This window comes from Bombina bombina, chromosome 3 (assembly GCF_027579735.1).
Source record: "Bombina bombina isolate aBomBom1 chromosome 3, aBomBom1.pri, whole genome shotgun sequence".
Classification (NCBI taxonomy): Eukaryota; Metazoa; Chordata; class Amphibia; order Anura; family Bombinatoridae; genus Bombina; species Bombina bombina.
In genome coordinates, this window is record NC_069501.1 from 170,051,325 (window position 1) to 170,076,447 (window position 25,123).

At 37.6% G+C, this 25,123-nt stretch overlaps 1 protein-coding gene across 1 annotated transcript in view; it reads left to right on the top strand.

Moving 5' to 3' along the window:
- The window catches only part of CADM2 (cell adhesion molecule 2), a 798,115-nt gene that overhangs the window by 303,376 nt on the left and 469,616 nt on the right, over positions 1-25,123 (top strand). The window contains exon 3 of the mRNA XM_053705198.1: positions 17,753-17,905. Within this exon, the coding sequence (XP_053561173.1) occupies positions 17,753-17,905 (153 nt within the window). The remainder of the gene's footprint in view (positions 1-17,752; positions 17,906-25,123) is intronic.

The following is a 25,123-nucleotide window of genomic DNA, read 5'->3' on the forward strand; positions in this document are numbered from 1 at the left end:
GTTTTATTCTTCTATCAAGTGTTTGTTATTTTAAAATAGTGCTGGTATGTACTATTTACTCTGAAACAGAAAAGGATGAAGATTTCTGTTTGTAAGAGGAAGATGATTTTAGCAGACAGTAACTAAAATCGATTGCTGTTTCCACACAGGACTGTTGAGATGAAGTAACTTCAGTTGGGGGAAACAGTTAGCAGACTTTTCTGCTTAAGGTATGACTAGCCATATTTCTAACAAGACCATGTAATGCTGGAAGGCTGTCATTTCCCCTCATGGGGACCGGTAAGCCATTTTCTTAGTTAAACATAAAAGAATAAAGGGCTTCAAAAAGGGCTTAAAAACTGGTAGACATTTTTCTGGGCTAAAACGATTGCTTTACTAGGCATATTATGCAGATTCTAACTAATTATTGGTATTATAATCTTGGGGAACGTTTAGAAAAACGGCAGGCACTGTGTTGGACACCTTTTTCAGATGGGGGCCTTTCTAGTTATAGACAGAGCCTCATTCTGGGACTGTATAGGGGTTAAATGTAAAAACGGCTCCGGTTCCGTTAATTTAAGGGTTAAAGCTCTGAAATTTGGTGTGCAATACTTTTAATGCTTTAAGACACTGTGGTGAATTTTGAACAATTCCTTCATACTTTTTCACATATTCAGTAATAAAGTGTTTTCAGTTTGAAATTTAAAGTGACAGTAACGGTTTTATTTGAAAACGTTTTTTTGTGCTTTGTTGACATGTTTAAGCCTGTTTAACATGTCTGTACCATCAGATAAGCTATGTTCTATATGTATGAAAGCCAATGTGTCTCCCCATTTAAATTTATGTGATAATTGTGCCATAGTGTCCAAACAAAGTAAGGACAGTAATGCCACAGATAATGATATTGCCCAAGATGATTCCTCAAATGAGGGGAGTAAACATGATACTACATCATCCCCTACTGTGTCTACACCAGTTATGCCCACACAGGAGGCCCCTAGTACATCTAGTGCGCCAATACTTATTACCATGCAACAATTAACGGCTGTAATGGATAACTCCATAGCAAATCTTTTATCCAAAATGCCTACTTATCAGAGAAAGCGTGATTGCTCTGTTTTAAACACTGAAGAGCAAGAGGACGCTGATGATAACTGTTCTGACATACCCTCACACCAATCTCAAGGGGCCATGAGGGAGGTTTTGTCTGATGGAGAAATTTCAGATTCAGGAAAAATTTCTCATCAAGCTGAACCTGATGTTGTGACATTTAAATTTAAATTAGAACATCTCCGCGCACTGCTTAAGGAGGTGTTATCTACTCTGGACGATTGTGACAATTTGGTCATTCCAGAGAAATTATGTAAGATGGACAAGTTCCTAGAGGTTCCGGTGCCCCCCGACGCTTTTCCTATACCCAAGCGGGTGGCGGACATAGTAAATAAAGAGTGGGAAAGGCCCGGCATACCTTTTGTTCCCCCCCTATATTTAAGAAATTATTTCCTATAGTCGACCCCAGAAAGGACTTATGGCAGACAGTCCCCAAGGTCGAGGGGGCGGTTTCTACTCTAAACAAACGCACTACTATTCCTATCGAAGATAGTTGTGCTTTCAAAGATCCTATGGATAAGAAATTAGAGGGTTTGCTTAAAAAGATTTTTGTACAGCAAGGTTACCTTCTACAACCAATTTCATGCATTGTTCCTGTCACTACGACAGCGTGTTTCTGGTTCGAGGAACTAGAAAAATCGCTCAGTAAAGAATCTTCGTATGAGGAGGTTATGGACACAGTTCAAGCACTTAAATTGGCTAACTCTTTTGTTTTAGATGCCGCTTTGCAATTAGCTAGATTAGCGGTGAAAAATTCAGGGTTTGCTGTCGTGGCGCGCAGAGCGCTTTGGCTAAAGTCTTGGTCAGCGGATGTGTCTTCCAAGACAAAATTGCTTAACATTCCTTTCAAAGGTAAATCATTATTTGGACCTGATTTGAAAGAGATTATTTCAGACATCACTGGGGGAAAGGGCCACGCCCTCCCACAGGATAGGTCTTTTAAGGCTAAAAATAAGCCTAATTTTCGTCCCTTTCGCAGAAACAGACCAGTCTCTAATTCTGTATCCTCTAAGCAAGAGGGTAATACTTCACAACCCAAACCAGCCTGGAAACCAATGCAAGGCTGGAACAAGGGTAAGCAGGCCAAGAAGCCTACCACTGCTACCAAAACAGCATGAAGGGATAGCCCCCGATCCGGGACCGGATCTAGTGGGGGGCAGACTTTCTCTCTTTGCTCAGGCTTGGGCAAGAGATGTTCAGGATCCTTGGGTGCTAGAAATAGTTTCTCAAGGTTATCTCCTGGAATTCAAGGAACTACCCCCAAGGGGAAGGTTCCACAGGTCTCAATTATCTTCAAACCAAATAAAGAGACAGGCATTCTTACATTGTGTAGAAGACCTGTTAAAGATGGGAGTGATACATCCAGTTCCAATAAGAGAACAAGGAATGGGATTTTATTCCAATCTGTTCATAGTTCCCAAAAAAGAGGGAACATTCAGACCAATTTTGGATCTAAAGATCCTAAACAAATTTCTCAGGGTACCATCGTTCAAAATGGAAACTATTCGAACGATCCTACCTACTATCCAGGAAAATCAATTTATGACTACCGTGGATTTAACCCCTTAATGACCGGACCATTTTTCAATTTTCTTACCCTTAATGACAATGGCTATTTTTACATTTCTGCGGTGTTTGTGTTTAGCTGTAATTTTCCTCTTACTCATTTACTGTACCCACACATATTATATACCGTTTTTCTCGCTATTAAATGGACTTTCTAAAGATACCATTATTTTCATCATATCTTATAATTTACTATAAAAAAAATATAAAATATGAGGAAAAAATTGAAAAAAACACACTTTTTCTAACTTTGACCCCCAAAATCTGTTACACATCTACAATCACCAAAAAACACCCATGCTAAATAGTTTCTAAATTTTGTCCTGAGTTTAGAAATACCCAATGTTTACATGTTCTTTACTTTTTTTGCAAGTTATAGGGCCATAAATACAAGTAGCACTTTGCTATTTCCAAACAACTTTTTTTCAAAATTAGCGCTAGTTACATTGGAACCCTGATATCTGTCAGGAATACCTGAATATCCCTTGACATGTATATATTTTTTTTTAGAAGACAACCCAAAGTATTGATCTAGGCCCATTTTGGTATATTTCATGCCACCATTTCACCGCCAAATGTCATCAAATAAAAAAATAAGTTCACTTTTTCACAAATTTTGTCACAAACTTTAGGTTTCCCACTGAAATTATTTACAAACAGCTTGTGCAATTAAGGCACAAATGGTTGTAAATGCTTCTTTGGGATCCCCTTTGTTCAGAAATAGCAGACTTATATGGCTTTGGCATTGCTTTTTGGTAATTAGAAGGCCACTAAATGCTGCTGCGCACCACACGTAAATTATGCCCAGCAGTGAAGGGGTTAATTAGGTAGGTTGTAGGGAGCTTGCAGGGTTAATTTTAGCTTTAGGGTAGAGATCAGCCTCCCACCTGACACATCCCACCCCCTGATCCCTCCCAAACAGTTCTCTTCCCTCCCCCACCCCACAATTGTCCCCGCCATCTTAAGTACTGGCAGAAAGTCTGCCAGTACTAAATAAAAGGAGTTTTTCTTTTTTTTAATAAAAAAAATTAAAATGTTTTAGCTGTGATGGACTCCTGCCTTAGCCCCAACCTCCATGATCCCCCCCCCAGCTCTCTAACCCTCTCCCCTACCTAATTGCCGCCATCTTGGGTACTGGCACAGAGTGGCTCTCTCTGCATCGGAGTCTTCTAAATGGTATTGCAGGATGCCTCCATATGGAGGCATCACTGCAATACCCTGAGAGCTGCTGGAAGCGATTGCGATCGCTTCCAGCACTCTCTTAGACAAGTGACGTACCAGGTACGTCCATTGTCACTAACTGCAAGTTTTTGCAGGACGTACCTGGTACGTCACTTGTCATTAAGGGGTTAAAGGATGCGTACCTACATATTCCTATCCACAAGGAACATCATCAGTTCCTAAGGTTCGCTTTTCTGGACAAGCATTACCAGTTTGTGGCACTTCCATTCGGATTAGCCACTGCTCCAAGGATTTTCACAAAGGTACTAGGGTCCCTTCTAGCGGTTCTAAGACCAAGGGGCATTGCAGTAGTACCTTACTTGGCCGACATCCTGATTCAAGCGTCGTCCCTGTCAAAAGCAAAGGCTCATACGGACATCGTCCTAGCCTTTCTCAGATCTCACGGATGGAAGGTGAACAAAGAAAAAAGTTCTCTGTCCCCGTCAACAAGATTTCCCTTCTTGGGAACAATAATAGATTCCTTAGAAATGAGGATTTTTCTGACAGAGGTCAGAAAATCAAAACTTCTAAGCTCTTGTAAAGTACTTCATTCTGTTCCTCGTCCTTCCATAGCGCAGTGCATGGAAGTAATAGGATTGATGGTTGCAACAATGGACATAGTTCCTTTTGCACGAATTCATCTAAGACCATTACAACTGTGCATGCTCAGACAGTGGAATGGGGATTATACAGACTTGTCTCTGACGATTCAAGTAGATCAAAAGACCAGAGATTCACTCCGTTGGTGGCTGACCCTGGACAATCTGTCACAGGGAATGAGCTTCCGCAGACCAGAGTGGGTCATTGTCACGACCGACGCCAGCCTAGTGGGCTGGGGCGCGGTCTGGGAATCCCTGAAAGCTCAGGGTCTATGGTCTCGGGAAGAGTCTCTTCTCCGATAAACATTCTGGAACTGAGAGCGATATTCAAAGGCCAAATTCATAAGGTTTCAGTCAGACAACATGACGACCGTTGCATATATCAATCATCAGGGGGGAACAAGGAGTTCCCTGGCGATGAAAGAAGTGACCAAGATAATTCAATGGGCGGAGGATCACTCCTGCCACTTGTCTGCGATCCACATCCCAGGAGTGGAAAATTGGGAAGCGGATTTTCTAAGTCGTCAGACATTCCATCCGGGGGAGTGGGAACTCCATCCGGAAATCTTTGCCCAAATAACTCAATTATGGGGCATTCCAGACATGGATCTGATGGCGTCTCGTCAGAACTTCAAGGTTCCTTGCTACGGGTCCAGATCCAGGGATCCCAAGGCGACCCTAGTAGATGCACTAGTAGCACCTTGGACCTTCAACCTAGCTTATGTATTCCCACTGTTTCCTCTCATCCCCAGGCTGGTAGCCAGAATCAATCAGGAGAGGGCCTCGGTGATCTTGATAGCTCCTGCGTGGCCACGCAGGACTTGGTATGCAGACCTGGTGAATATGTCATCGGCTCCACCATGGAAGCTACCTTTGAGACAGGACCTTCTTGTTCAGGGTCCATTCGAACATCCGAATCTGGTTTCCCTCCAACTGACGGCTTGGAGATTGAACGCTTGATTTTATCAAAGCGTGGGTTTTCAGATTCTGTAATAGATACTCTGATTCAGGCTAGAAAGCCTGTAACTAGAAAAATTTACCATAAAATATGGAAAAAAATATATCTGTTGGTGTCAATCTAAAGGATTCCCATGGAACAAGATAAAAATTCCTAAGATTCTATCCTTTCTACAAGAAGGTTTGGAGAAAGGATTATCTGCAAGTTCTCTGAAGGGACAGATCTCTGCTTTATCTGTTTTACTTCACAAAAGACTGGCAGCTGTGCCAGATGTTCAAGCATTTGTTCAGGCTCTGGTTAGGATCAAGCCTGTTTACAGACCTTTGACTCCTCCCTGGAGTCTAAATCTAGTTCTTTCAGTTCTTCAAGGGGTTCCGTTTGAACCCTTACATTCCGTAGATATTAAGTTATTATCTTGGAAAGTTTTGTTTTTGGTTGCAATTTCTTCTGCTAGAAGAGTTTCAGAGTTATCTGCTCTGCAGTGTTCTCCGCCCTATCTGGTGTTCCATGCAGATAAGGTGGTTTTGCGTACTAAGCCTGGTTTTCTTCCGAAAGTTGTTTCCAACAAAAATATTAACCAGGAGATAGTTGTACCTTCTTTGTGTCCGAATCCAGTTTCAAAGAAGGAACGTTTGTTACACAATTTGGACGTAGTCCATGCTCTAAAATTCTATTTAGAGGCTACTAAAGATTTCAGACAAACATCTTCCTTGTTTGTTGTTTATTCTGGTAAAAGGAGAGGTCAAAAAGCGACTTCTACCTCTCTTTCCTTTTGGCTTAAAAGCATTATCCAATTGGCTTATGAGACTGCCGGACGGCAGCCTCCTGAAAGAATCACAGCTCACTCCACTAGGGCTGTGGCTTCCACATAGGCCTTCAAGAACGAGATATGTAAGGCAGCGACTTGGTCTTCACTGCACACTTTTGCCAAATTTTACAAATTTGATACTTTTGCTTCTTCGGAGGCTATTTTTGGGAGAAAGGTTTTGCAAGCCGTGGTGCCTTCCATTTAGGTGACCTGATTTGCTCCCTCCCTTCATCCGTGTCCTAAAGATTTGGTATTGGTTCCCACAAGTAAGGATGACGCCGTGGACCGGACACACCAATGTTGGAGAAAACAGAATTTATGCTTACCTGATAAATTACTTTCTCCAACGGTGTGTCCGGTCCACAGCCCGCCCTGGTTTTTTAATCAGGTCTGATGAATTATTTTCCATTTTGCCATTTCCTGTTGGGGAAGAGAATATCCCACAAGTAAGGATGACGCCGTGGACCGGACACACCGTTGGAGAAAGTAATTTATCAGGTAAGCATAAATTCTGTTTTTTGACATTATGGATTTTTCCCATGGGAGATAACTTAGTACAGGTTTCTTAAGTGCTGGGAGCATACCGGTGATAGAATTGAGTCATGGGACTGGGCCCCAGTTAGTGGGACTACAACATGTTAAGGTTTTATTGCAGTTGGGAATTTGGTCAACGCAGCACAATTAGAGCTAATTATGGTTGGGCCATGTTATAAGTAAGATTATTTTTAGAGAGTGGCGGAGGTGGGTGGTACAATTCAGTTTAGTTTTAAGCTATCTTGTGGCTTGTGTAAGGAGCTTATACCAGGTCAAGTCTAAAATTAAAAATGGGGCTTGGAAACCAGGCACAGATAGTAGTGAAAGACATAGAATTATTTCCCTACCATTTTTTAACATCCATACTATAATTGCGTTTGTAATGTCCATCGCCATCGGCAGTTGCATACGCATCCTTAAAGGAATGTTGGCAGTGCAAGGCAGCCAACAGAATGTTGGCTGCATGCGTAGCCAAAAGAATTTACCTGGATGCAGCGAAGCACCAAAGGTGGATTCTTTCACCACCCTGCCATTTTCGGAATCCACCGGGATGCAGTGAAGGCAAATGGAGCATTAAAAAAAAAAACTGCCTGCCTGCAATAAGTATGTACAAAACACCTAACTACCCGCAATAAGTATTAAAAAAAAATCCTAAGCGCGGGGGGCGGAGCCTGATCTCACTGTGGCAAGACGTGTTTTTGTGAAGCTCCTCAAGCCTGAAGGACTTTACATATATTTTACATAGTAAAAATACTGCAACCAACAGATTTGAAAGTCTCTTCTGCTAGGACCGGATGGATGCCCACTATTGGGGATCATACAAGTTCTTTGCCTATGTTCTTTGAGACAGATATATGATCAGCTCTTACACAGGTTTGGACTCCATTTTGTAATTTGCTGTAACTACGCAGCATATCGATCCTAAGTAGCCATCCCTGTGTGGTTGTGAAATATATGGCTGGGGCTGCCGCAATCTTACCCTCCCCAAACTCTGGGGTTACGAGATCCTGCTTTAGGATTTGATGCGCAATCTTTATTCAACATGCCCGCTATGCTCTTCACTGAAAGGATTGATATGGAGGGTGCTTTCACAATCTTAGAGCAGCTAAGGTATTTGCTCATGAACTACCGCGCTGACGTTGACAAGAAGCTACACATGACATCCGACCCTGAAACTACTTATGGACCTAGCTTGGATCCTAAGCCGGACCATATTAATACGGCAGATGAGTGTGGCGGTGCTTTGGGGCCCCAGCACTTAGCGCCCATTCTGCCCGTAGATCAAGCAGACCTGGAAGCTGGCACCTTGACTTCTATAGGGGGCGATAAATCGGCCATGGACGTGGAGCCTCATAGATCCTTTGGGAGTATCGCTGTCTTACAGCCAATCAACAAGTACAGCATTACAGCACACTTCTCTAGCCTGGCGACAACGGAAGCCGCCAAAAGTTATGAGCACAAGAATTCCCTTACCCAGCATTTATCCCCAATGGTATATCCAGGGGTCCACTGCTATAATGGCCTCTCAATGTTCCCAGGGAAACCCGGTGACTATCCTGACGCATGTGGGACTCTCTACACCTCACCAAAAACCAGAGTTGGGTAACGGAGCATTTCAGCTTACACCATTGTAATTTGCTCCCGGACTAGTTGCAGATCAGTTTCATTGCCCAAACGGGGACATTATAAACGCTTTTCAGTTTATGTATATATTGGCCTGTTTTCTTCTGTATGTTTTCCCCTCTCCCCTCAAATGCATATCTACATGTTTGTGCCATAAGATGTTTGATGCATGTACTCCCTGTGGAGGCTTTTCAACACTCCCTGCCTGATTTTACCATATTTTTAGCAGTTTTTACAATGCTCGAGGTAACATTAATATTCAGCATATTATCATGGCTATAACTGTTATTGTATTGTGTTGCCTCTTATTGTCTCAGGTTTATCATACTGTATTTATACCAAAGGGGGACAAAATTCTTTACATTCTTATATTAACATATAGAGGGGGGCTCTCACTCTAATTTACTTCAGTTGGGACTCTTGTTTTATTTGAGAGCAGCTCTACTCTTTTCCCTCGTTAATTTAGTGTTTATAAGTACTCTGATCTACATAATTTCAGATTAGTGTTTTTCCCTCAAACACCATAAAATGTTCTATTTATGCTATACGGATCCCAAGCAATTATAACCTCCTATGTGCCTTATTTCATGCATAGTGTATCCTCCACTCAAATAATATTTCTGACATAAATGTAAAGTGGGCTCAAAAACAAATGTGGCTCATATAGTGCTTTTCTACATCTCCTTTAATATGCACATCTACAGATGCTACCACCATCTTTCAATAAAAATAAATAAACACATAAATTAGAGTACTATTGTGAGACCCAAGAGTGGTCTCCTCACTTCAATATACCTTTCCCTCCCGTGTTATCTTTTTATGTTTCAGGTCCAAAAGTGATCTGTGAGTTCTGGTATGGAAGGTTCTTTTGTCATTGGGCTTTATGTATCTTAGTTTGCCATGTATTACTGTTTTTCTTTCATGTTCCTATTTCATATGTGGATATTGCAAAAGGCTTATCATACCTCTATAGACTTTAGCTGACGCGTGCATTTCTCTTTTTGTATGGCAATGTACTTTGTATGGTTAAACTATTTGTATGCCCTATTTAAGTACCTCAATAAAAAATATATTATAAAAAAAAAAAATCCTAAGCACCCGCAATACATTTTTTTAAAAAAACGGCCCGTAGGAAGTATTAAGAAAAAAAAAAACTAACTGCCTGCACAAAGTATTAAGAAAGAAAAAAAACTAATAAAATTATTAACCCCTAAATCCGCAAACCTCAACATAGCAACCTACCTAATACATCTATTAACCCCTAAACTGCCAACCCCCACAACACATTAAACCTAATTTGCCTATTAACTCCGACACCGCCTACCCCCATAACGCAAAAAAATAATTTAATGACTAAGCCCCCTAATCTAACACCCCCTAAATTAACCCCTTAATTGCAATAAAAATAAAATACATTACTATAAAAAAATACAAATAAAAGTACATTACCTTAAAAGGACAGTTTACTCAAAATTTGTCTCCCCTTTAATTTGTTCCCAATGATCCACTTTACCTGCTGGAGTGTATTCAATTTTGTACAAATATTGCCATTAACCTTATATTGGCATTTGAATTAGTTTATTTAGCCTGTGGTATCTCCACCTATTCTAAAAGTTTTTGGCCTCAAGGCCAAGCTGTGTTAACACAGACAGTAAAAGAAATTACACTCCCAGTGGGTTATAGAAGAGATAAGGTAATAAAATGTTAATTGTCCATTGCTCTCTCCAAGTATTGGTGATTCGTTTATAGACAGATATAAGATAAAGAAGATAAAACACAAAATCAGCTAATTCATATACACAAATAAGCCTTAAAAAACAAATCTCATACATTTTATACTCTGCAGCTGGTAAAAAAAGTAATTGGAAACACATTAAGGGGAAAAACAAATGTTATAGTATACTGTCCCTTTACTCTAACATTACAGAAAATAAAAAAGGCTAACATTACAAAAAATAATAAACACATTATCCAAAATAAAAAAATGAAACCTAATCCCTATGAAAATAAAAAAGCCCACCCAAAATAAAAACACCCCCTAATCTAATGCTAAACTAGCAATAGCCCTTAAAAGGGCTTTTTGTAATGCATTGCCCTAAGTTAAACAGCTCTTTTACATTAAAAATAAACGTCCCCCCTAACAAGAAAAACCCCCACCCACCAAACCCCACAAAATAAAAAACCTAAACTAAACCTAAAACCTGAAAAGGGCATTTGTATGGGCAGTGCCCTTAAAAGGGCATTTAGCTTTTTTCACTGCCCTTAAAAGGACATTTAGCTCTTTTAAGAAAGCTAAAAAAAACATAAGTTAAAAAATAAATAAATAAATAAAATAAAAAACGAACACTAAAGCCCCAAATAGGTACTAATAGTTTCAGAAGTCCGGTGGAGAAGGTCTTCTTCCAGGCGGGTCCATCATCTTCATTCACAGCAAAGGTGGGGCAGAGCGGAGGTCCGGAGCGGTCTTCCCAGATGTGGTGATCCTCGGCAGCGGCGGTGGTCCTCAGCGAAGGAGTGGAGGTTCCTCTTTATGCGATCGTCTGCCGCACACTGAAGAAAGAATTCAAGGTACCCTATATTTATTGGGGTACCTTGAATTCCTATTGGCTGAAATTTTCAAAATCAGCCAATAGGATGAGAGCTACTGAAATCTTATTGGCTGTTTGAAACAGCCAATATGATTTCAGTAGCTCTCATTCTAATGGCTGTTTTGAAAAATTCAGCAGCCAATAGAATGAGAGCTACTGAAATCTTATTGGCTGATTTGAACAAAGGATTTTAGTAGATCTAATCCTATTGGCTGTTTTGAACAATTCAGCCAATAGGAATGCAAGGTACCCCAAATTGATTGCGGTACCTTGCATTCTTTCTTCAGTATACCACGGACGATCAGATGAAGAGGAGCCTCCATGTCACCGAGGACAGCTGCTGCCGAGGACCGCCGCTGCAGAGGGCCGCTTCCGCCGCCAAGGATCGCCACATCTGGGAAGACCACTTCTGATCTCCGCTTTGCTGTGGATGAAGATGATGGACCCGCCTGGAAGAAGACCTTCTCTTCCGGACTTCTGAAACCGTTAGTACCTATTTGGGGCTTTAGTGTTAGCTTTTTTTTAAAATATATATATATTTTTTTAACTTAGGTTATTTTAGGCTTTCTTAAAAGAGCTAAATGCCCTTTTAAGGGCAGTGAAAAATAGCTAAATGCCCTTTTAAGGGCAATGCCCATACAAATGCCCTTTTCGGGGCAATGGATAGTTTAGGTTTTTTTTAGTGTTAGGTTTTTTATTTTGCGGGGTTTGGTGGGTGGGGGGGTTTACTGTTAGGGGGGCTTTGTTTATTTTTAATGCAAAAAAGCTTTTTAACTTAGGGCAATGCCCTACAAAAAGCCCTTTTAAAGGGACAGTAAAGTCACAAAAAAATCTTTCAAGATTTAAATAGGGCATGTGATTTTAAACAACTTTCCAATTTACTTTTATTACCAATTTTGCTTTGTTCTCTTGGTATTCATAGTTGAAAGCTAAATCTAGGAGGTTCATGTGCTAATTTCTTAGACCTTGAAGACTGCCTCTAATCGGAAAGCATTTTGACTGTTTTTTACCACTAGAGGGCGTTAGTTCATGTGTTTCCTATAGATAACATTGAGCTCCGGCATGTGAAGCTCCTAAGAGCAAGCACTGATTGGCTAAAAATGCATGTCTGTCAAAAGAACGGAAATAAGGGGGCAGTTTGCAGAGGCATAGATACAAGGTAATCACAGAGGTAAAAAGTATATTATAATAACTGTGTTGGTTAGGCAAAATTGGGGAATTGGTAATAAAGGGATTATCTACCTTTTTAAACAACAAAAATTCTGGTGTTTACTGTCCCTTTAAGGGCTATTGGTAGTTTAGCATTAGATTAGGGGGTGTTTTTATTTTGGAGGGGTTATTTTCATAGGGATTAGGTTTATTTTTTTATTTTAGATAATGTGTTTATTTTTTGCTGTAGTTCTATTTAAATTTTTTGGATTTACAACATATAGACTTCCCTCTGCGCAGGCTTACCAACTAGTTTGTAATAAAACTGATAACTGTTACTATTATTTAGAAGCTGACTCTAAAGCTTTACAGTTGAACAGTTTAGTTGAAATCTAGCTCAAAAAGTGAAATAATCAGCTACTAGATATTTGGTAAATATACTTTAGACATACCTTCAAAAACCATATTCTAAACAGCATCCCAACTATGGATTCATGGCCATTTATAAAATGCTAATTGTGCATGATATAGTTATCCGCATTTTAAGAGAACAAAGTTATTTAAAATCATCATTGATATGATTATTTTATGTATGCCATAACCTCTTTCAACAAGCTAATAAACATGTTTAATAGGGTTCCATACCGCAGGTACCAGCAACTAAACACAGTCTCAAAGTACTTACAGACTACAGAGCTACTCCTGATGATCTGGTTGCAATCTCCTCAGGCTGATAATGTCAGGCAAGCATAAAGACATATGAGAAATCCGTCAAACAAAAAGTCATTTTCCGGGTTGCATCCTTGATGAGTGTCTCATGTTAAATCCAAACTCTTCTCAATTGTTGATTGTACTTATAACCCACAGAATCTAAAGTAATTATATAGCACATATGCATGACACACTGGTGCTCTGGTTAGACTAAAAACAACAAATATTCCAAATATATGCCAGCATATATCACTTTGCAGAATGCCCACATATATATTGAGCATTGGTTTCATTAAACACATGCCAAATCTGATAGATTCAGAACATAATTTAAATTTCAGAACATATTTATATATTTAGGTGGCAAATAGTTAATTTATCATTGTTTTATTATGTATAGTATTGTCTCATAATACATATCCCATGACAATTTATGTAAGACCTTTCTATGAAATATTATTAATTAACTTTTATATTTTGGTCAAAGTCATGTGAGTCAAAGCATTTGAACTCCAAGTTTCAAAACTAAATTAAAATCTAAGACCTTGGTTATAAGTGAATGAGAAAGTAATGAGTATTCAGTAATATTAGCTAATGAATGCCAAAAGACCAATTTTAAGACTATAAAGTACTGTAAAGCTGATTGGAGCACAGGAATGTTGTGCCCTTTATATTCAGTCTTTAGAATTAGAATTTTACAGATTTGTCTTTCAATAAACCTGTAAGTGACTAGTTAAGGGAAACTATAACCTGATTTCTTTTATTATATTTTTGATTTTAAATATTAACAATATTTATGTCAAATAAAATAAAGCTCCTACATTGTGAGTAGTTATTTAGTAGTTACCTTTCAATCTGTTTTCATCATATATTTTTATTTTGTTGTTTGTTTATTTGTATAAATTAATCCTTGTGGTTTTTCACCAGCAACAAACACTACATAATCTGTCAAAACCACATGGTTGGTTTTGTACTCATGTCCATTGTGCTTCTTAGAAAAATTTAAAGGAACATTAAAACTGTGCTGTGCAAAGTCCAAATAAAATGTTCATGATTTAGGCAGAGCATGCAATTTTAAACACATTGCTAATTTATTTCTTTTATCTACTTTGCTTAGTTTTTATTTTTTATTTTGGTAATCTTTGTTAAAGAGTAATTCTAGGTAAGCTCTGGGGAGTGCATGTGTCATTAGCCATCTCTCAGCAGTGTTTGCAATAATGTTTATAGTTATATTATACATAGTTCCAAATTCTGCTGCCATAGAGTGTCTGCACAATTTTTATTTTACGCTTTTGACTTTACTGTCCCTTTCACCGCTTAAGCCATTTGGATGTACATTCTATGGGGTAGATTTATGAAGCAGCGGATGCTGCTTCAGACCCCCTCCGCTTCAGGTCCTCCTGAAGCGGAAGTTAAGAAGCAGCGGTCTTAAGACTGCTACTCTTTAACTCTACTGCCACCTCTGAGGCAGCGGACAGCAATCAGCCCAATCGGATACGATCGGGTAGATTGACACCCCCTGCTAGCGTCCAATTGGCCGCCAATGTACAGGGGGCGGCATTGCACAAGCATTTTACTAGAAATGCTTGTGCAATGATAAATCCCAACAGTGTATGCTGTCGGCATTTATCAATGTGCAGCGGACTTAATCTGCTACAGCGAATCATGTCCAGCCGCGCATTAGTAAATTGGTCCCCATGTCATAGAGTACTTTACCTAGCATAACTTGTTTACGTAGTACCTGCATCCAACTTTCTGGCTCATGCTGCAGTCCTCGCTCTCAGCTTTGACAGCAATGACTACAGCCAGAGGCAGAATACATCTTCCTTCATATGGTAAGTAATAGCTGATCATTCTTCCTTTATCATATGAAGGTACATAGCCAATGCAGACAGTAACATTTAGTGTCATTGCCTGTATCGGCTTACGGTGATGCAGTGGGTGGTGTGGGAGGGAAGGTGTGAAACAGTTGGAGCATCACTAGAGGGGGTAGGGAGGGGAGGAAGGGGAGGGTTTGTTATGCTACAGAAAAAGTATTTGGTGAGGGAGGGGGGGAGAGATGGGCTACTACAATACAGAAACAGATGAGGAAGGGACAAGGGAATCCATATTTAGAATTGCTAAGGGGGAGGTGGCATTGCTGCACTAAAGAATTTCTTTTTATTAATAAGTCATAAAAAAAAGAAATACTACAAACTGAGAGGTGCCAGTACCTAAGATGGTGGCTCCTAGTGAGAAGAGGGAGGTTAGAGAGATGTTTGGGAGGGCTCAAGAAGGTGCGAGATTTGAGAAGGGATTCCTACAGTGTAAAAACATAAAAAGAAAAAAGAAAAAATGCCCTAAAATTGCATACTAGCAGACTGTCTGCCAATACCTAAGACGGCGATGATTAGTGGGGGTGAGGGAGGGAAGAGAGCTGTTTGGGAGAGATCAAGTAGGGATCAGGGGGTAGGAGGCATAAGGTGAGAGGGTAATCTCTACACTACAGCTAAAATTAACCTTACAAGCTACCTGATTAACCCATTTACTGCCAGGAATATTAGAAGTGTGATGTGCAGCTGCAATTAGAGGCAATTAATGCTGATTCTGATCAAAGAGGATCCTAGAAAAGCTTTTGCAATTAGTTGTGTTATGACTGTACAAGAAGTATGTAATTTAAAGGGACATTAAACACTAAATACATGCTAGATAGAATGATGCATTCAAAGAAAAGATTAATTCATGACTAACATGTAGATGTATTTTTTAAAGTTTCATTAGTTGTTTAAAAAGTGACAAAATAAGTGTAACGTTTTAGTGTCTATAAAACACTGGGAGCTGCCATGTTGTAACTTGTGTTACCTTCTCTGCTGTGGCCAATTAGGGACCGTTATAAATAGGTCACTAGAGTGTGCAGCCAATGGTTGTGCTGGATTTAACAGTGTTCTGCACTTCCATTTCTAACAGGAACTGAAAAGCTCACAATTTCAGAATGGAATTACAGGCAAAAAGGACAAAATAAATAATGAAAGTATATTGCAGAGTTGTTTTATTATATACAATTTATCATTTTATATTACCATCTCAAAGTGTTTAATGTCCCTTTAAGTAAAAAATCCAAAGTTTGTGAAAAAGTTAAAATATTTTTTTAATATAATATATCATTTCATCTGGCGGCAAAATGGTGAACTATACAAAAATGGGCCTAAATCAACACCTCGGGTTGTCTATTAATATATATATATATATATATATATATATATATATATATATATATATATATATATATATATATACAGAAAGAAAGGATACACTCTCCAGGATTTTCAATGTTACCCGTTTAATGAAACGTTTCGGGGTGTTATCCCCTTCATCAGACAATACAAAATAACAGTGTACAACCTAAAAACCACCGTGCCTTTTAAACTAATCTAAGTGATACAGTCCCAGGTCATCACCTGTGTTGCCACTGCCACCTGTAGCCAACAAAAGGTGAAGACCCCCCTATATACAAAGTAAGGACCCAAAGTAGCTATAAGACATATATACCACATAGGGATCAGATCCCATATAAGAAAATAACCAAAGCCAAATGTGATCATAGCTTGTTGAAACCTCGTGTGTGCCTGGTACAGAAGTAATTGGTTGTCATAGTAACCATAGTAAACAACTCTGACCCCCTAATAATGGGTCTGGCACAACATGACCAATCAACGTAACAAAAAAATGGAGGAGCGTCCCTCAAACAGCCAATCACAGCAAGTCAGTACAATAGAACAACAAGGCAGCAAAAGTGTTGTATCGCAACGATATTAAATATCATAAACCAAATGCGGAATGCATAAGCCTAATCAGTACAGACAGCCACAATCTGATCGGATCATGATGTCCCCGTAAACATTCCCCTATTTCCCTTTGGTACCAATACCTTCAGGATTAGTATTATATAGCTGGAACAATCATTTCGTATAATTTTATGGAATTTTGTATACTTTCTTCCCTGACCATTCGTTAATATTGCCACACCCGTTTTTTGCTTAACGGCAGGGTCCGTTGTGTAGGAGGATGCTCTTATTCCCCTTGGAGGTGTGCCATTATTTATTAGCTGGTAGCCAACCCTTTACTAGTTTGACTAGCGCCTGTTTTGTTCGTAATCAAGTCCCAGCTATATATGCTCGGATTGGATCAGAGTAGGTATATAAAAACAAGAACAATGCTATATTTCTGTTAAATAAATTATACCAAAAATGCTATAACATTTCTTTTGCACTTAAAATGGTATAATATTTTATAAATTATTTATCTTTCTACATTTCCAATGTTCCATTTAAAATTTACTAGCTTTTAAAATCAAAATTAGTGTTCGCTCTTTAGATGTCTGTAACTGTAATCCTGTCTCATACATTTCAAATGGACATTTTTTAGTTGTGGCATTTTATTTAAAATGACACATTTGTAATGCAATATTTTGATTTTTGATGGTTCACTTGAAAATCTTTTTTCTGTGCTGCAAGCACATAACTTCTTTATGTTTCAAGTTTGTTACTCAATAAAGTGGACTTTTCAATAAAAATGTTTGCAACATACCCTTTATATGACACATACATTTGTTTGGAAATGTACTGTTTTAATTATAATATTTAAAGTCAACCAGATTATATCAAGGGGATAGAGAAAATGTGCAGTGTTTTAATTAACATTTTTTTTAAATAAATAGATAATTACAAAGTTAGTCTGAATACATCTTTTTTCTAAACAAATTTATGACAAGTTTAGGACAGCAATCACAACAGATATTTTTATGTCCCTTGTGTAGATACATTGGCAAATAAATATAATAATTGTATTCTTTCATTTTTAGAAAGTTCCATGCATTGTTTTTCTAATGTCATATCAGCATTGTTTACTATTGTCATATTTATTTCAGCCCTAAGGGATAACAGGATTGAACTGGTTCGAGCTTCTTGGCATGAACTGAGTATCAGCATCAGCGATGTGTCTCTGTCAGATGAAGGGCAATACACCTGCTCCTTATTCACTATGCCTATCAAAACCTCCAAGGCTTTTCTAACAGTTTTGGGTAAGTACAGTTGAAAATTATAATTACTGTACCTTGTTTTTATTAAGCAAATACTATTTCTGCAGCTCACAATTATTAGGAAAATGAATATGAATTCCACAGTTTTTTATTTATTTTCTTGAATTTTACTAAACTCTTAGGCTGTTCCCTTGACAACGGGATTATGTAAACATTTAATATGCAATCATGTATAAGAACCTGCCAGACTTTTTTTCCTACAAGGAACTAATTATAAGATGTAGTATGACGATTATTTAAAGAAATACAAATCTGCACAATAGTGCTTGCATTTTTATTTGGAGCAGTCTTAGTGAAAATACTTGTTAAAATATTTTAAAATTAAATTGAGCAAAACCCAAAAGTAGAAATATTTATTTCCTATACAATTAAATTGGGACAAATAACTCATAACCTGCTCCTAATCAATGCTGCTTCTGAAAATCTATTCTTTATTTCACTGAGAACACTGAAATATCCACAAAGAAGGTCTACATTGAAATATTTTCTTTGTGAAGTTCCATTTATGTATATATATATATATATATATATATATATATGATTTTGTGTTTTGAAGCCACAACCTAATAAAATATGTTGAGCTTGTAGGTGTAATCAGATCTCATTACTTTATCACATTGTATATATATATATATATATATATATATATATATATATATATATATATATATATATATATATATATATATATATATATATATATATATTTATATATATATATATATATATATATATACATATATATATACACACTAGCACACACGGCACTGATTACTTATAAAATATGGTTTGTTACTCATCTAAATCACAATTATAGACAAAAACATTCTAAACTAATAACTCAAAAACAGTTGTTCTTTTCAAATATTTCATAATGATGCTGAATAATTAGTCACAGTCCAGGCTGAAAAAGTGAACCCTTAAATTATATGACTTGTAAATCCTCTATTGCACTAAAGTGATTGTGTTTACTTTCAACTTGTAATACGAGTTAAAAATCTGATGTGCAAACAGCCGCAATAAACCCCTTATATCTTGAGTGTAACTGTTAGCGCTCCACTCATAATCTAGCCCTAAGATGGGTAAAAGACCACAGGCACTGGACAGAGGAAGATTGGAAAAAGTGTTATGGACAGATAAATCTAAGTTTGAGGTGTTCGTATCACAAAGAAGAACATTTGTGAGAGGCAGACCAAATGGAAATGTGCTGGAGGAATGCTTGATGCCATCTGTCAAGCATGGTAGAGGCAATATGATGGTCTATGGGTGCTTTGGTGGTGAAGTGGGAAGTCTATACAGGGTAAAAGGGACCTTGAAGAAGGAAGGCTTTCATTCCATTTTGCAAAGCAATGCCATAACCTGTGGACAGCGCTTGATTGGAGCCAATATCCTCCGAAAACAGGACTATGGCTCAAAGCACAGCTCCAAAATATTTAAAAACTATTTAGAGAAAAAGCAGTCAGATGGTATTCTGTATTTAATGGAGTGGCCAGCACAGTCACCAAATCTCAACCCTATGGAGCAGTGTGGGAGCAGCTTGACCGTATGATACATAAGAAGTGCCAATCAAGTCAATCCATCTTGTGGGAGGTGCTTCAAGAAGCGTGGGGGGAAATCCCTTCAGATTACCTCAACAAAACTAGAATGTCGAAGGTCTGCAAAGCTGTAATTTCTGCACATGGAGGATTTTATGACAAGAGAAAAGTTTGAAGGATACAATTATTATTTCACTTAAAATTCATTAATTCTAAACTTGTCAATGACTATATTTCATATTCAAACTCATTTTATGTATCTTTTCATGGAAAATAAGGACATTTCTAAGCTTTTGAAAGCCAATCTACTTTGGCATATGGGGCCCTGTGAGGCCAATCACCTACCTGATGTATTTACTCTATGCGGGCAGTGGCCCCAAATGCGCCTCTATCCCCTAAAGACAGCATATAACACATTTACACACAATGTCCCTCACACAAAAGAGGGGATTGCCCATAATTTAATGTGTTTTTTATTGTCCACTGGTTTATAAAAGCAACACTAAATGTTTTTAGTCATTTTAAGGTTAGATATTTTATTCCTACTAATTTTCTGCATAAGTTACAAGGTGGTGCATAGTAACAAAATAAATAAATATATAAATGCATAAACAAAGCAAAAAAATGCTCTTCACATATTTTTAAATAGTAAATTTAATTGAACAATAAAAGTAAAAAATCCTAAATTTTTCTGTTTTGGGTAGATGAACTGCTGGTTAATGTGGGACAATAAAACTAGTGATTGAAATATTAAAGCAGTAATGACCCCAGTGCTGCTATTTACTTGTTACACCAAATAAAGGGCACGATCCGATATACGGCGTAGTTTGCGGCGCAAGCGAAGGAACCCGCGTCGCCCGCAGTTTCAGCTCGCATCTTGAGCTATCCAATATACGGCACCGTCAGTTGCTAACGTGCCGTAAGTCGTATAAACCAGCGATGTCCAGAAATCTGCGCAAGTACAAATTTCTGGTGTCGCCAGTGACTTACGGCACGTTAGAAACTGCCGGCGCCTACAAAACCTGACTAAAGTCTAAATCACCCGCACTGTCTAACACGTCTCCCTAACATAGCCCGACACGTCTAACCCTCTATCCGCCCTCACTATCCTAACAATAAAATATGTATTAACCCCTAAACCGCAGCTCCCAAACCCCGCCGCAACCTAATAAAGTTATTAACCCCTAAACCACGGCCAGCTATATTAAATATATAACCCCCTAAAGTGAGCCCCTACCCCGCCGCCATCTATATTAAATTATTTAACCCCTAAAATACTAAACTATCCCTACCACTAAACCTAAGTCTAACCTTACAAATAGCCCTGAAAAGGGCTTTTTGCGTGGCATTACCACAAAGTAAACTGCTCTTTTGCCAGCCCTTAAAAGGGCTTTTGGCGTGGCTTTGTCACAAAGTAATCAGCTCTTTTGCCTACAATCTAAATCCCCCTACACCGCTGCCACCTATAATAAATCTATTAACCCCTAATCTAATCCCCCTACACCGCCGCCAGCTATATTAACTATATTAACCCTAATTATATTAGAGTTAATATAGTTAATATAATTATTATATTATATATATTAACTATATTAACCCTAATTATATTAGGGTTAATATAGTTAATATCGTTATTATAATATATATATATATATATATATATATATATAAAAAAGTATAACAACCCTATCTAGCTCTACCATCCCTAACTAAACTCTTATTAAAATAAATCTAATATTAATATTATTAATTAAAATATTCCTATTTAAATCTAAATACTTACCTATAAAATAATCCCTAAGATAGCTACAATATAATTAATAATTACATTGTGGCTATGTTAGGGTTTATATTTATTTTACAGGTAAATTGTTAATTATTTTAACTAGGTATAATAGCTATTAAATAGTTATTAACTATTTAATAGCTACCTAGTTAAAATAATTACCCAATTACCTGTAAAATAAATCCTAACCTAAGTTACAAATACACCTACACTATCAATAAATTAAATAAACTACAAATATCTATCTAAAAATACAATTAAATAAACTAAACTAAATTAAAAAAACAAACAAACACTAAATTACAAAAAATAAAAAAAAGATTACAAGATTTTTAAACTAATTACACCTATTCTAAGCCCCCTAATAAAATAATAAAGCCCCCAAAATAAAAAAAATTCCCTACCCTATTCTAAATTAAAAAAAGTTCAAAGCTCTTTTACCTTACCAGCCCTTAAAAGGGCCTTTTGTGGGGGCATGCCCCAAAGAAAACTGCTCTTTTGCCTGAAAAAAAAACACAATACCACCCCCCAACATTACAACCCACCACCCACATACCCCTATTCTAAACCCACCCAAACCCCCCTTAAATAAACCTAACACTACCCCCCTGAAGATCTCCCTACCTTGTCTTCACCACACCGGGCCAATCAGATTCAAGTTCAATCCAATTGGCTGAACCAATCAGCCAATCAGATTGAACTTGAATCTGATTGGCTGATTCAATCAGCCAATCAGATTTTTCTACCTTAATTCCGATTGGCTGATAGAATCCTATCAGCCAATCGGAATTCGACAGACGCCATCTTGGATGACGTCATTTAAAGGTACCTCATTCGTCGTTCAGTCGTCGGCCGGGATGGATGCTCCGCGTCGGAGGAGCGAAGTATGAAGATTGAAGATGCCGCTTGATGGAAGATGCTGCCGGATGGAAGAAGACTTTGCTGCCGCTTGGATAAAGACATCGCCCGGATCGGATGAGGAGTTCGGCCCGGTGTGGTGAAGACAAGGTAGGGAGATCTTCAGGGGGGTAGTGTTAGGTTTATTTAAGGGGGGTTTGGGTTAGATTAGGGGTATGTGGGTGGTGGGTTGTAATGTTGGGGGGTGGTATTGTGTTTTTTTTCAGGCAAAAGAGCAGTTTACTTTGGGGCATGCCCCCACAAAAGGCCCTTTTAAGGGCTGGTAAGGTAAAAGAGCTTTGAACTTTTTTTTAATTTAGAATAGGGTAGGGAATTTTTTTTATTTTGGGGGGCTTTATTATTTTATTAGAATAGGTGTAATTAGCTTAAAAATCTTGTAATCTTTTTTTTATTTTTTGTAATTTAGTGGGTTTTTTTTGTAATTTAGTTTAATTTATTTAATTGTATTTTTAGATAGATATTTATAGTTTATTTAATTTATTGATAGTGTAGGTATATTTGTAACTTAGTTTAGGATTTATTTTACATGTAATTGGGTAATTATTTTAACTAGGTAGCTAATAAATAGTTAATAACTATTTAATAGCTATTGTACCTAGTTAAAATAATTAACAATTTACCTGTAAAATAAATATAAACCCTAACATAGCTACAATGTAATTATTAATTATATTGTAGCTATCTTAGGGTTTATTTTATAGGTAAGCATTTAGATTTAAATAGGAATATTTTAGTTTATAATATGAATTAGATTAATTTAATAAGAATTTAGATAGGGGTGTTAGGGTTAGATAGAGTTAATATAGTTAATATAAATACTATAGTAACTATATTAACTATATTAACCCTAATATAATTAGGGTTAATATAGTTAATATATATAATGTAATAACTATATTAACTATAATATTCTTAGGGTTAATATAGATAATATAGCTGGCGGAGGGGTAGGTAGATTAAATTAGGGGTTAATAATTTTAATATAGATGGCGGCGGTGTAAGGGGCTTACATTAGGGGTTAATACCATTAATATAGGTGGCGGCGGTGTAGGGAGGGCAGGTTATAGGGCAAAAGAGCTGTTAACTTTGGGGCAAAGCCCCGCAAAAGGCCCTTTTAAGGGCTGGTAATAGAGCTTATTACTTTATGGATATTAGATTAGGGGTTAATAATATTAATATAGCTGGCGGCGGTGTAAGGGGTCAGATTAGGGGATAGATCAGGTAGATGGCGGCGGTTTTAGGGGCTCACATTAGGGGATAGATCAGTTAGATGGTGGCGGTTTTAGGGGCTCACATTAGGGGATAGATCAGTTAGATGGTGGCGGTTTTAGGGGCTCACAGTAGGGGGTTAGTTTATGTAGATGGTGGCGGTTTAGGGGTTAAATACTTTATTAGGGATTGCGGCGGGGGATCGCGGTTGACAGGTAGATAGACATTGCGCATGCGTAAGTTGTTAGGTTTTATTTAGCAGATCGCGGTTGACAGGTAGATAGACATTGCGCATGCGTTAGGTGTTAGGTTTATTTTGTAGCTAGTTTAGGGAGTTACAGGGCTCCAATAGTCAGCGTAAGGCTTCTTACGGCTGCTTTTTGTGGCGAGGTGAAAATGGAGTAAGATTTCTCCATTTTCGCCACGTAAGTCCTTACGCTGTATATTGGATACCAAACTGCGCTGGTTTGGTATACCTGCCTATGGCCCAAAAAACTACGGGCGACGGCAGAAATATACGTGCGTAACTTCTAGGTTACGCCGTATATGTGATACCAAACCAGCGCAAATATTGGCGTCGCCAGCTTTTGCGGGTGACGATTTTTATTGGATCGAGCCCATAATTACAGATTTATTTATTTTTTACATTTTATATGGTGGCAATTTCTCATATTATGATATTTCTCAAAACTAAAGATATTTTCTAAAAATGCTTAGTCTGCTGAAACAAGTAAGGTATAATTTGTGTGGGTACCTCACTGAAAAAAAAATGTGTAAATGCAATTAAATAACTAAAAACACCTCTTGCAAAGGCGAGTAAAACAGCAATGAAAGGGTTAAGAAATTAGTTTGTAGGCTTATGACATGTATTTGTGACACCAGAACTATCCATAAATTAAAATCATAGAGGTAAAACATATTTATGCATGTACACTCTGTTTATATATAATATAAATACAATAATGCACTATGAATGCTATGTAATGGCTGTCTTAAAATCCTGAAATTAAAAAAAGTTTAATTGCCACTTATTTTTTTTTTCATTCATGTTGCAGTTTTCTTTTGTTGTGTCATTTTGTAGCCCACTATTAGGTCTTGTTGTTTTACTGGGTTCAATTCACCAGTTATATTTTATTCACTAAATGATCTTTCTCTTTTTTTTTCTCTAAGGGTTTCAGTGACACTAAAAATGAGAGAGATTCACTGAGATTCCTAAGAAATAACACTTAAACTCAACACTTTATGAGATTCATTGAATGTCAGCAGCTGAATAAGATCAAATTGCTATAGTTTATTGCAAACACGCCTATGTTCCTAACCTGTTATACAATTTTAAAGATTGATTTTTTTTTGTCCCTGCACTTATTTTAGAATACCAGACTCTTTCACTTAATAGGACTAATGCTGAATGCCAGTCATATTAAAGTTAATCCAGCTAGTGAATTGGTTTTGTGCATAGTATGCGAAAGCTGGTTTTTTTGTTGTTGTTTTTTTTTTAAGTCCCACTGAGACTATTTTACAAAAAAAATCTTTACAAGTTTGCCATTAAGGACAAAAACTACCCATTCTAAGCACAGTATTTCAGGATAATAACTTCCTCGGCTTAATGCTTTTCCATGGAGACCCATCTTTGGATCCAAAGAATAAATGTCTTGCTAAATCCTCCGTATGAACTGATGGTAAAGCATAATACAAGCAATGCTAATGGAAAGATAAAAAAAAAAAAGATTTTCTATAAACTGCTCACTTTTT